General features: G+C 40.7%; 1 protein-coding gene across 3 annotated transcripts in view; it reads right to left on the reverse strand.

The window, feature by feature from the left end:
- The window catches only part of phactr3a (phosphatase and actin regulator 3a), a 31,474-nt gene extending 17,637 nt beyond the window's left edge, over positions 1-13,837 (reverse strand). For all 3 annotated transcript variants that reach the window (XM_034209017.1, XM_034209018.1, XM_034209016.1), the window contains exon 1: positions 13,577-13,837. In XM_034209017.1, the coding sequence (XP_034064908.1) occupies positions 13,577-13,679 (103 nt within the window). In that variant the 5' untranslated portion in view covers positions 13,680-13,837. The remainder of the gene's footprint in view (positions 1-13,576) is intronic.
- Between the last annotated feature and the right edge of the window lie 757 nt (positions 13,838-14,594).

A 14,594-nucleotide genomic window follows, 5' to 3' on the forward strand; every position in this document is an offset into this window, starting at 1 on the left:
TCAACGGTCGTTAATAGAAGGAATGCTTTGTCAAAGTGCCAAACTCCCAAAGTTCCTGCTCTGTTGTAACACTGACAATCACAAAGGCAATGCATGTGAGTAAGCAACGAAAACAACTCTGAATACGTGTAAATTATATTTACAGATTTTGCCAGACATTCACACTGAGGATTAGGATAGTACTAACGGCATAGTTTCAGCACTGAGGTTGTGTGCGGAAAGCCTTGCTATGCAGAATGACCTGACGGATGGATCTAATGAGTGGCCTTTCACTTTGACACAAATTATGTTATTAATGTTTGCACTATTAGACTGCATTACAAAAACGTTGAGGATTCAAGAATGTATCATCTTTAACCCAAATCCAAATGTAATGTTATTTTGCAAACAGGTGTTAAAACCTCTTAAACACAATCAACACTGGAAATGAAAACGATGAAAAGGCCTTGGAGGGTTGTAAAGTGAGTCAGGGAAATACTATTTTACTACTTTTAGTAGGCTACAACATAAAATAAACAAGTATTTACCGATTACAACAAGTCCAGTCTGTTGCACTGTTTTTCACAGTAGCGTTTAACATTGGCTATGTGTTAATAATAATAATAATATCTGCACTTTTGTTATCATTTTCCTTTTCCTTTTGCTGCCTCATCACATCAACATTGTATTTCCTACAACAGTTTGATTCATGACTAACTTCCTGCATCATTAATAATATTCCAACAAGCCTCCACTGCAGTATATTTAGGGCGAAATAGCACATGTTAGCATGCTAATATATGCTTAAATGTTAATGGTAAACAGTATCCCTACTTAACCTTAGCATGTTAGCATTGTGAGCATGTTACCAGGTTAGCATTTGCAATTTGCAGCCTAACACCACTGCTAGCAAGGCGTGTATACTATACTGTACCTTGCTGCAGGCAAACCCGTGGCTAATAACAAAACATATACATCTTACTGTGCAACCATTCCTGCTTAACAATGTGTGTGTGTGTGTGTGTGTGTGTGTGTGTGTGTGTGTGTGTGTGTGTGTGTGTGTGTGTGTGTGTGTGTGTGTGTGTGTGTGTGTCTGTTCTCATCACAGCTATAAATAACATCAGAATGGTCCTTGACTCTCATCACCTCTGCGAGCCCCACAGTGCCTCTGTTCCTGGCTAAAGCTGCTCTGCTCCTTCCACCATGTCAACTGACAATGTGCCCTTGAATGGACCACCTTCTTACCCGCTGCCACGCCAGATAACCTCCTCATTTTACCCCCCCGGCTTTACAACTGTGCTGCCATCTGTGTGTAGCCCCCTGCCTCAGGGGCCCAGGCACAGTCAGGGCACACAGCTAACCACTCGCAGGGAGAGAGCGAAGAACAGAAGGGATAAAGCACTGTGGAATTAAAGAAAGTATGAATGAGAGACAAAGGCTGGGTTTAAGAACGACAGTGATCAAGTGCAGAATGATTAATGGAGAAGCAGAGAGAGTAATGAACACCTTAAAAAAATGACTATTCTGTCTTTAAAAAGTGCAAAGACCAACTTACAATTCATTAATAACATCTGAAAGCCTTGTCTCATAAAGAGTCACAGCTCTAAACCTTGTCCAATCAAATGTTTATCCAATCACCGATATTCTTCCTATCAAGCTTTGCTACAACAATACAAAACAACTGAATGACTAATCAGTATTTTCCCTTAGGTAATGCTTTATTATACTGGAAGACAGTAATCACCATTCAGGACGCAAAAGGTCATTTCCTTTGTTTCCTTGTTAATTTCCATTCTCCCCACAACAATGTACTTCATTAAGCAGAGAAGTTTCTCCATTAAAAGCGCACATGTCATTCTCATTTAACAACCTAACTGGAATTAAATGATGACCTTAGAGCTAGGGTGGGCAATGTATTTTCGTTTTTTTGATATATTTGTCGACCTACTACAGTATTTACATCCTGACAGCAATCAGTAAATGAAACGCTCTGACAAACAAAAGAAAAACAATCAAAATGGTTTTTCAGGGAAGCATGGAGGACTGTCAATGTTGCCAACATGTCAAGTTTCTTGCTAGATTTAGCAAGTTTTGAAGCTAGTGCTGCTCGCTATTTTCATTGAAAAAGAGTCGGCAGCACTGACGGTTTTATTTTTTTGGGTTGGTTACCTTAAAAAATTCAAGCTTATTCTTACTAGCATCTCAAATGTGTATTAGTTTTATAAATAAAACACATGTATACCATTTTGAGTAGTCTATATTGAAAGAAATAAGTAAGTTCTGGTCTAAAGAAACCAAAATAAGCTCCTTCTGGAAACTAATTTCTTTGAGTTAGCAAAGGTCAAGCCTCCACATCATCAAAGTGATTACAGCCAAAGTGTGAAACTCCAGTGAGTGGGCTTCTGGCATCAAGAGAGAGGAATGATGTCAGTGAAGCCAGCAGCCAATGGGAAGTGCCCGGGGCTCTTGTTTTTACCATATGTTTGAGCTGAGAATGTGGACCAGTGGGTGGCTTTGTGTGTAAGCCTTTGCTGCAGCATCGACAAGAAGAACTAAGAATGTAGTTCCTTCTCAAAACTGAATTAGCAACATTGGTTAAGAAACGTTTCCTAGCCATGGAAGTACAAAAGTGCTACTCAACCTGTGTTATATCTCATCCTCTCTTCCCTTACAAGTACCTCAGATATTGGTGGATTTGTATAGTATTCATATAGTATTATTTCAAAGCCCCATAAAGCTTGGTTTTGAATCTAAAAAGTATTGTTTATACAACATTATTATCTGCAACTTTATTTATGACTTAATAAGCAACAAGCTAAAAGCCAAAACTCCTCCTCTTCATCAGGAATGTGTGGGAGGAAACAACACATCTACTGTCATCACATTTTGATTTAAATGTTACTAGAGTGTTAACGGTCCACGACAGCACCCAAGATGTTTTCCAACTCGGCCTTGACCACTTCCGACAAACTGAGAAAGGCACACAAAAACACCCTACTGTAATCTCAAGTGAAATAACAAAAACTGTACATTTGTTATTAAGGTAGGTTAAAGGTGAGTAAGAACAGAAAGGACTGAATAAAGCAAGTTTAACAATTGTTCTGCACTGGTGAAGGTTAATTCTACTCAAATATTTTTAAATGGGTCCTGGCCTAGACAGTAATTGACTTTTGAAGTTGAAAATGGAGACCACTGCTATTCTAAACAGAACTACTTACAGACATGACACATTTACACACAGACACGCCTCTGCATTTGAACCAAAAAAAGACAGGCTATCTTTGACCGACTGTGAAAGCATCGCTACAGTCATCTCATCCATCCTGTGGGTCGAAAATGTTCTTGCTAAAAGTGCTTTTTCATGTCACCCACACAATAGGGCGAGCGTCAGAAAATGTCATTCCAGCCTGCCCACCCAGCAGCAACCACCAGAAGAAGAATGGAGACCGTGAATGTGTCCAGGAAGACTTCCAGGACATAGTTACGTTTTGGACTGTGTTCCTGTTGAAATAAATCTCATACTGTTCCATCAAAACGCTGCCTCCAATCAGGTAATGGAAGTTGTGGTTCACCCTCAGTACCCTGTGCTGTTCCTGCAGTCTATCACATTAATCTAACAACTACCAGATTCATATTGACTCATTCAACAGCTCTTCAAAAGTGCTGCTTGCAAAAGAGTTCCCTCTTCAGAGAAATTATCTAATTATTAAGTTACACTTTTTGTCCTTGATGGCAACAAAAAAGCGTGCAGCCTTGTGCTTTGAACGAGTTTCCCAGCAACAAAAAGGTCACAGCTTTCATCCTGCAGCAGTCGCTGTGTCTATCAACAGAGTATTATTCAGACATCCTTGAACAATATCCTGAATGTACTGTGTCTTTTTTATTTCTCTGAGAAGTGAGCAGTCTTTCCTCACTGGTAGCAGCCGGTTTCTCAAAGTCAACGCTCAGGTGAAGGAATTGTGGGCTTCCCATTGTGTGGAGGCATTCTTTAGACTACAAGGCTAGTTATAGACTCCAGTATCAGAGTCAGGTGGGTGAGCGATTGTGTGTAGTTTGTTCCTGCCTGAAACATTCCTACAAAGCATATAGAGTGTGTGAGACAGAGAGGGAGAGCAGGGGAGTAAATATTCACTGCAACCCCAATCTGTGTGATTACATGAGTCTGTCTACATGTTTGTGTGTCTACACTTGATACAGAAGCAGAAAGCTCAGTTCCACAGGGCTCTACAGGGAGGAGAGCACACCACGGTCTCCAGGCAGGAAAGACAATGGGAGGTGCACAGAGGACCTGAACAAATCACCACTGTCAGCGCTGTATCTCCAAACGTGTTCCCACGGCAAGGATGCCACTCGCATTCAGATTCCCTCAAGTGTAGGAGCCTGGGACAGCTTGGCCCTTCTGAAATCAACTTGATGTCCCAGGCTAAGCAGTGGTTTAGGCTAGGAACCTAATCACAGTGTACCGTGATGTGTGCAAAGCTGCAAGGGAACACAACATAGCATGACATTGTAATTATGTTATTGCCCCAAAAGCTGTGTTTATCCCATGTTCTGGATATCATGCCGGCCAGGATGAACAGTCGCCAATGGCTCGTTTTGTGACGTCAAACAGCACAGACACGAGTCAGCGCGCTAACCGTCCAGTAACCTCATTTGTCACGGACGTACAGATATACTTAAACAAGCCAGGCAGTATAGGCATTTATCATCAAACCATGTAATAACCATGTCAATAGCCATCTCATGCATATGATGGAACATACTGAGGACAAGGGGTCAAACAAATACGCTGCCTACTGCTTCTAATGAGAGATCACAGATAGGAAATGTAATGTGTGCGTAATATAATCACAGCAGTCATGACTGCAGTTAAAATGATGACCTTAGTAATTAAAGCTAAGCTTCTGCTGACAAATTGATTTTATGCTTCATCTCTTAAAGTATTGATTTTATGCATCCAACTTAATTCTAAACACTTGCACGTAGATCTCGGTACTGTATATCTTAACTGAAATGATTTTAAAGAGGAAAAACGGTCTGCTGTTTTGGTCTGGAGCAAAAATGAGTCAGTGCTGGATCAGAAACTGTTGTAAGCGCTGCCTGGGACTGATGGTAGACGGGAAAACTGTCCACAAACACAGCACAGGCTTCCCTGCAGTGTCACAGTGTCACAGGGACGCTGCGGGGCTGGGAAAAAAGACATTATCTGGTAGTCCAACAGGTTTGGGCTATATGATGAATCAGTGTTGATGGAGAAGGTGCTAGAAGCCACTAACTAATCAATAATGACCACACTCTGTACTACAGGCTTAGCCTCAGTTCTAATAGCAGTTTTAATGGAATTGGATTTGAGCTTTTGGCTTACATGAATGTATGGGATGATTAAATTAATGGCATTTGTGCCTGGATCTGCACAATGTGCTTTCCTCACTAATGTGTCTAATCAGTGCAAGGGTAGGAGAGAGAAATGCCGGGTCCTTTCCCCGGCAGATCAGAAGCCCGGCTGGGACGAGGCCTCTGTGATCCGGGGAAGACTGATCAGCTCTCAGAACACGGCTCCGCTGCAAAGCTAAGCCTGGTGCTCTCCATGGTTCTGGAAATCACTGCTGAAATACAGGAGAAACCAAGTCCAGCATCACTTCCTATTAGCAGCTCAGTGCAATATATTTCCCTTCCATTCTTTTGTTAAACTGTTTGTGTGAAAACTGTCCACATTATTGCAAACAGAATGTGTGATATTGTAGCAAGAAGAAGGATGTGTCCGCATTCGTGTTATTTATTTCTTCTTAATGAACCTTTTAGTGTATGTCAGAAATTAAGAAAAAAAGTCTAATATCAAGTTCACAGAGCGCAATGTGCCGTCAAAGGTCAAAAAAACAACTTACTCCAGATAACAAAATAAAGAAAATTGCCTACTTAGCATATGTATTATACACGTTTGCTTAAATTCACACACTGCCGGCATTCCCCTTTGACAGATGTAAAAACAATCGCTATATGACATTACAACAATCAGTGATGGTGCTAAACAATGGTGTCCAAAACCTGGATTTACTTTACCTTTGTACATATACAGTATGTTGAGAATCAATATGTGAAACTCAAAATGTATTTTTGTGTTTTGGTATTTGGCTTTAGCAAATATGTACTTAAACAAAATCATAAATACATTTCAAAATAGGTAAACTAGTGAGGGCTCTTTCACTATATAGGGACTATTGAATGAACGGAGTATTTCTGAACAGACTCTCTCAGCCTCCACTCACTTCCCTTAAATATACTTTTTTTACCTCACACACAGTCAGTTCAACAACACAATGAAAAGCTTCGATTCATTTCCTCTTTATGACCGTAATACTTCTTGTGCAGTTATCTGATCCGGCTATGTATTTAATTTAGCATCTCCTGAGAGGCCCTGGTGGAGATGTTCAACAATACTGTATAGTGTAAGTGCCCATCAAACAGTCACTCTATGGAAGGCCTCACACCACTTTATCTCAACTCTGCGGTGATTTAAAGTCTGTCACTCTGCCTCATTATACCTCTTACTTTAGGCTCTACCTGCCTCAGGTTTTTCGTCTTTCTCTCTCACACCATCCTTAATGTATGCCTCCTTCCTGCCTGGCCACTTTGTTTCTCCGTCCCAGACAGGAGCGTTTATCGTTTATGGGGCCGGGGACTCCCCTCTGCCCTCTTCATCTATCTCTGACTGAATCTGGCAGGTTTGTTAGGAGAGAGGGACACGGCGGATAAGAACAGGTGTGAGGGTAAAAAAACATCGATTTATGAGTGTCTCTGTGTGTGAGAGAGAAGGAGAGGGTGTGCTGCTGATGTTACAAACATACTGACTGGGGAGGAGGGAGCGAGACATATTAAAAGCGAATCCAATCACTTTTTTTATATTGATAAATCACATGAATACTTGAATAAGCTGCATGCAATGATGGACACACTGAATATAACCCAGCTCTGCAGTTAATTGTTTTTGTATTATTCCCTGAAATTGTACCGTTTTGTTTCGCTCACACTGCTTTCATAGCGTCGTTTTTGGCAGCAACGGGCAGCTTTAACAACTCTAGAAACTCACTGTAGGCTACCAGCCCAGCAACAAATAGCAGACTGGCACATTTAGAATACTATATGGTGAACATAGCGGAGCAATAAGCTGTTAAAGCAGCCGTGTGAAGGGACCAAAACCAGAGCTACAATGAAAGAAGAGTGCATGTTTTGGGCAGCTATTCGGAAAAATGTACAATACGAAAACAGGATTATGGCTTTCCTAGTTTAAAGGACACAACTTGCGGTGTTAATGTTGAAGCAAATTCATTATAAATTGTTTACAACGTTCAAAAGAAAAGGAACATGTTCAATGAAAGACACTAGTTCTACGTTACTTTAATTATTTAAATAATTAATCAAACAAAAATGTTACCTATCTTTTCCTATTTCTGTGACAAAATAAGTAGTTCAGATTTCTACATCACGTTAAGGTTGAACGGGATCCATGGGAAACTGTCCCGTGCTGCTCATGCTGAGGATTTCCAAATCAGAGCCACACAGCCACTGGCTTTTTGTTAATGGTCTGCTGTAGACTATCCATCATCAGTTAGCAACAGGGACAACTTCTTGGCTGTTTTCCAACAGAGGCAGCCTTCTCCTCATCACTTTCTCTTGTTGCTCTTTCATTTCCCTCTCCTTTCCTCCAAAAATGTGTTTCCCTCTCTTAGCTATTTACCCTTCACAGCATAGTGCATGCAACTTCCTGAACTTCATTTAACCTTAGTCTCTAAAGGCTAAATAGCGCCATTACATATTGCCTTTACGCTGGGGAAATATGTTGAGTCTGCTTGGGTCCTAATTCTGTGTTCTCCACCTGCCTTTCTGTCTGGCTCCTGCATATTCTGGCTCTGATTTTGAGATTTATTTCATTGCACGAGTCTGCTCAGGCCTGCCAGTTCTCCTGCAGATCAATGCACACTTGGATGCACCTGCCAAAAAAGAAACACGCAGGTGTACGCACGCAAACAACAAGCGCAGACACACATGGCTCAAACACTGTCAAATGCCTAATGTGCTCCCCCTTCCACAGGGAGCAGGCATGATGTAGGGCTTGTGTAGTTCTCCTCATTTTTGTGCTCTATTTTCATGGGCGGCTGAAAGAGAGTTAAGGCGTCCGCAGAGAGTGGGGCTCAACAAGGAGTCCAGATGCAGCTTATCCCCATTCACTACTCAGCGGTCGAGCATCCACAATGTGACAGTTCAGTTGGAACAACATGCAGTTATGTTAGAGACAGAGAGGAGAAAGATAGACTTACACAAAGCCAAGGATTGGCTGGCCCAGGCTTATCAAATGTAAAATGAGGCTGCTTTTGTGTTTTGTAACATTGTAAGTTGAAAACATTTGTTTTTTTTTACAGACAGATGATTGGAAAAAAGCAAGATATTTGACTTTGTGATGAAACTGTGATGGTTATGGTTGTATGGTTATTTTATCTCTTTAAAATAAATAGTCTCAATGAATATAGTTAGTTGCATCAATATCTAAAAGACAACAATGAAGTTTTTCCTGAATTTTCCCCGTCCAGTAAATATATTGCCATACATTTTCTAGAAAGGTATAATGTACAAATCTTTAATTGAATCAAGCCAATGTGGACGGTGTTGCAATCAGTGATTTTATTGCATTGTTTATTTGATATAAATGAAAAAAGTGCCTTAATTGTCAAGTGTTTAAATTGACTAGTCAAAAACTAGAAATTCCGAACTCATTAATTATAACATATCATTTTTCCATCGAATAGGAAGAACCCTACTTATATAAATAAAATGTTTTATTAAAAGTTAAAACCAAAGTGAAAAAGTGAAAAAAGCATAGAGTCTCTAAGATATTAACCGGATTGAATGAACAACATTCCTCATAAATATATTTAACTGTGCGTAGAGAACATGTTGATCTGAAAAGTCTGAAATAAGACTGTAAAGGTCACAGCATATGATTCATATCATTTAATTAAACCATTTAGTGACTCATTGTGCCCCGAACAGAAGTCTATGTTTCTAAAATCTTTGTTCGTATTTTTATGCCGGTGACTATAATGGTTTAAAATATATTGTTATGGCAGCTTGGTCCCTCACCGGTAAGACAGATTCCTTACTGCATATAATGCTTTATAATACTTTTATTTATATGGCATACCCTTCATCAGGCATCAGACTTGAAAATAACTCAGTGAATGAATCCGTGCTTCTAGTCATGGATCAACAGATATGTATCACTTTCTCAAAGTGCCAGCTTTAAAGCATACAGTCTCAACCACATCAATTAATAATACTACAGTAAACATTTCAGGATGGCTCCTGAGAGCAGATATCTTGTTACTGCTCTCAGACTCGATGGCTGAGAGTCTCTCCTTGGCCCCTGTGGGGACCTCTATAGCATCAAGAAGGATGGAAATGAATTGCTCTCCAGTGTCTACCACTAACAGGTGGCCTCGACTGACTCAGTCCCTTCAGGGTGACCATGAGGAGTGAGTAGTTACGCTTGTGTGAATTACAGCTCTGCTACCAAAAAAGAAGAAAGAAAGACCTAAATAAGTTCAGGATTCCTGTAGTTGTGGGTGCTTCTTCTGAAAACGAAATGTGTCAACTAAAGAACATTCTATACACAAATAGTTTGACACTATTTCTTTGATTGTTTTATCTATAAAAGGTCAAAATACAATTATTAATGTGAATATCATTTTTCCAAATTCCAAAGTGATGTTATTAAGTGACTTGATATCCAACTTGTCTTGAGTGAAAGATATTCAGTATAACGGGATTTAAAGGGACATTGTTTAGGATTTGGTGGCATCTAGCTTAGAGTAAATTCCGCTCACCCTTCCCCTTTACACAACTGTGGAAACTAGCCGCTGTCTGTTAAACCGTAGTAACGTATTGGTATTTTTTAGGCCCATACCACGCTCAGAAACCTTTATTACCACAACACTATTTTAGGAGTAAAACATAGGTGTAAAAAAATAGGTGTCTGACAACTAGTGGCCTTCGGAGTACACATGTGAAAAGGCCCTATAGAGCCAGTGTTGGGATTGTCCTCTCTAAACTACTGTTTAAATATGGTGTTGCAACATGGAGAACTCTGTGAATGAGCAACCACGCCCAATGTAGGTTTAAAGAGCTCATATCTGAAATCAGGATAGATAGATGGATGGATGGATGGATGGATGGATGGATAGAGATTTTCCTGTGGCAAGAATACAATGTTCTGCCATTATTACTTCTTCATTTTCAACCAAAGCTTTGGTAAATGCATGGGGAAAATATTATATAATACCCGCTAACTCAGATTTTCCCTTATTTACTCATGAAGGCATGAGGTATTATATCTCATACATTGCTCTGCTCTGGTTTGGAGTGAGTCATCGTCATGCCTCAATATCCACTTTCACAGGGTTTGACGTGTCTCCTTGTTCATTAGGGGGGCTCCACTTAAACCTGCAATCCTCAGAGATTCTTCTGATGTCAGATCTGAGAGGATTACCCAGGTATCAGTCAGGCCAGCGGAAGAGGATGAGACCAATAAGATCACTGATCAGTGGGACACTTGTGGTAAGAGACACTGTCCTACAACTGAACAAATTGGGTCCGACTGTTCAAGGGTTTAAGCCGCCATGTGGGCTGAGATCCACCAGGCTGAAGTCGCCTTGAGCAAAGTGACTAATACCTGTCGGCTCTGAGGACACTGTTCTTTCATTTACCCTGAGCTCTGACTTCCCTAGAGACAGGGCAAGTGAAAAGACATGACATATTACAGCTTTGGTGATTTGCACATAGAGTGATGCTAAAACAAAGTGTCAATAAACAAATAAAATAGGTTAACACAAAACAAAAGTTACTCACAAATGTAAGTTCCTGCTCTAGCTGTCTATGCTCTGGTAAATTGTGATAAGCACTTTTACCCTTCTATCTGAGCTGTTGATAGGAATAACTGTTAGTTGCAGCCATGTCTCAATTTGTGTTTATAAACTGCATTTTTGCTCATTTTCCCATTCTACTCTATCCTGATATAGGTCCAATGTAGCAAATAGGAACATATTGATACACTTGAGTATTGTGACAGTGGCTCAGATTGCACAAAAAACAGTGCTATGATGTTGGATGTCAGAGGCATAGAGATCAATTATGATCCTAATGTGCTGATTGAAAAAAATAGTAAAACATTTGACTCAGATTGTATGCAAATATGGTGTGTTTTTTATACTACGGTTGATGTAACATTTTATTTTTAAATTGTGCAATATATATCGCATTGTTTTACAGTATCACAATATATTGCAAAATGTTGAATTGATTTCTTTATATCATGACACTTATGTTATTGCCAGATTCTTGCAAACACAGCACCCTGTGTGTCCGATGTAACTATTTTCAAACTTCCTGCCTAAATATACCTTGCTTCTCTTGCTGTTTATATCCTTCTGTAGGACAGTGGAATGACTCAGAGGCATGAAGCTACAGGGACAGCCCTGTTTGGACATGCTCCCTGTCCACAAAGCCTCAAGGTGTCCTCTCCACACCATTACCTTGACCGACACTCTGCGATGACTGAGTGTAAGTTGGAGTGAAAGTGACATTTAATTAGCAGGACAATCTAAAGGGCCTTTGTCTGGACAAACTGACTTAACATGTTTTTACAATACGGCACCTTTGACTGGACTTCCTAAATATCTTTGATATACAGTATATAACAGCAACCGCTCAAAGAGAATGTCTCCACTCAGACTACAAGACAAACAATCGCAACAATACTATAAATCCTTGAGAGATAAACCTGAAAACTTTTGCAAATGTGACTCAACACACTAAAAAAGAAGTAGGGTTAGATTGTTTTCAGGACGTCCTGCTGTATTATAACTGCACCTTCATTAAGAGAAAACACAGCTAGGATTCTCTGATGTGCATCTGTGACTTCTGTCTCTATTGACTCTTCTCCTCAGTGATGAGTAAGGGGATGAATACAGTGTCAGCCTCTGCAGCTGCAAAGGCCACTGTGTTGGGGGAAAAAGGCAGTCTTTGCCAAAGTAATCCTTTGGCAAAGACTGGTGTCCCAGACGCTAGCGCAGTGATGATCCACACAGAGAGGGGATGGGCCATGTTTTGTGTACTTTGGGTCACCAGACACTGACATTGTCCTTGCAGTGTATTGACAACGGTGTTCACATGTTTGACAGTAGTGCAGTTGTGCATATTCGAGCGTAAGAGGATGATATTCAGTGTTCCCCGATAGCTGTAGCTCTCAACACTAGCAATGGCTGATCTGCCAGGCTGCTGGGTTGTTTATTCAGACCCAGTGTGACATTATCACATCCAACAACGTGTGAATGAAATCATCCACGGGAGGGTTTATTTCAGCAAGGGTCCATTCAAATGTACCATGGGCAGTTGATGATTGCAGACAGGTGCGATTTAAGAGATGTGAAAAAGACCGGCCTCATTAGTAAACAGTTGAAAGGTGAGGGACAGTGGATTTTTTTCTTCTGAATCATCCAGTCAAGCATTCTTCATGTGCGTAAAACTCACCATGTGTGGGAGTATAGCAAATGACTCTTTCTAAGCCCACACAATGTGACCATAAATAGCCTCACTTACGTAAAAATCTAACATTGTATTTGCAGCGGAGGAAAGATTGTGGAGCGAGGAGGATTCACAGCAAACACAAGACCCACCTGAAGTCTATTTGCAGGAGTTCATCAGGGTAGTTCACAACCAGACTGCTCCCTGGTGTTCTCATTTTATTAATGAAAGATCCATTCAGTATTCCTTATGCAGAGGGGTGACTAACAGACCACAGGAGAGATAAACAAATGCTCCATGTTGGAAAAGCACACCTGCAGCAGAAGGTATTGGTGAACCACGTGAAAAGCTGTGCAGAATTGGCGTATTTCCACCCAAAGCCTACATCACGTGGACGGTCGATCATTGATCAACACAGTGATCATTTCAGTGAGAGGAAGAGTGAAGGGGGTGGGGGTGACAGAGCTGTCAATACCCAGGGTCAGAGCGAAGGGCTTTATAGAAAAAAAAGATGTGCTTGTGCCCTTTGAAACACTAAAACCAAAACACCCATGTGTCTCCTGAATAATGAAGCGATAATGGTGGCTTATAAAACAACAAAATACACTCAGCTTAGCATCTTGGACCACATGCATGCGGATTTTGTGACGAAAAATATACGTGCTACAGAGGGAGGTTATCATGTGGCAATATGGACTGAAAGGCATTAGAAAGGCATTCATGCTTGTTCGTAAATACTACTTCCAGCTCTAAGGGCTACAGGCAGCTTTATAACGCGCAAATCTGGAGACGCGCTGATATGGCACATTCATTTTCAATTTGCAGCTCAACGATTCAGTGTTACAGCCTGCACTTTACGTCCAAGATTGGAGGCATATGCGCTAATTATCCCTCAGTGTTGCTATATCCCGCTGGGAAAGCGATGATGCCTGCTGGAAACCGCTGCATCGCCAAATAAGATAGAAGCACTTGCATACATTTGAAAATAATATCCAGACAATGACGCCTGTGACGACAATCTTACCTGTGCCATGAGCCAAATCGATGCCCGGTTCGGTGAGTATGTTCGGGTCACTTTGAGATCTGCTTCGATTCAGACAGCCGTCTAGTCCATCCGATGTAGCCATGGGGAGACAGCACTGGAATCCTGAATAAAATATTGAAAACCCAACCAGAGGCAGGCAAGGTCAGGAGGAAAGCAGCGAGCGAGTACAGATTTAATTCGCTCCGACAATCGCCGCTTTGAGCATCTACCAGGGAGCCATGGCTGAGCTGTGTGTGTGTGTGTGTGTGTGTGTGTGTGTGTGTGTGTGTGTGTGTGTGTGTGTGCGTGTGTGTGTGTGTGTGTGTGTGTGTGTGTGTGTGCGTGTGTGTGCGCGTCGATGTGTGGATGTGGGAGGGGTGATATGCCCCCGATGATGCCCGTCCCTGTCCAGCAACACGACAAAATATTCAACACATATCCAGCATGCTGCAAACATTGATACATTTTTGGAGCGTGTATTGATGTACTTTATTTTCATAACAAATCGCCCTCTCGCATCGTGTATGTTGTGTCTATAAAATAGGTTAATCAGCCCTAGTATAACGCTATAAAATGCCAGATTAAGTCGAGAACGCATAATAGCTTATTTATCAAGAATTTATGACATCGTCTTTAATTGGTTTATTATTTAAAATGCACCACATTGGCCCACTGGTGGCAAACATTGGCTTTACTCTTATATATAGGCCTATATGTGGAAATACTGAAAAGGTGCATTGATTTGAGAAAATGCAAACTCTAAAAGAAAAATCTATTTATAAAAAAACGAACTAACAAAGTTTTAAGTCAGAAAACCTAATGTGCACATGGTTAAAAGCACATTGTGTATACAAACCCCGTATCTAAAATCCAAGCAATGCATACAAACACTATGCTACCTTACATAAAACCCCTTATAAGCTGTTTTACAATATTATTATGTTTAGAGTAATTGCTTAAAATAAAACACACTTTTATATGAGCCTTTTCCCGTAAATATCTTTTAAATTACAATATG

Source organism: Gymnodraco acuticeps, unplaced genomic scaffold (assembly GCF_902827175.1).
Source record: "Gymnodraco acuticeps unplaced genomic scaffold, fGymAcu1.1, whole genome shotgun sequence".
NCBI lineage: Eukaryota > Metazoa > Chordata > Actinopteri > Perciformes > Bathydraconidae > Gymnodraco > Gymnodraco acuticeps.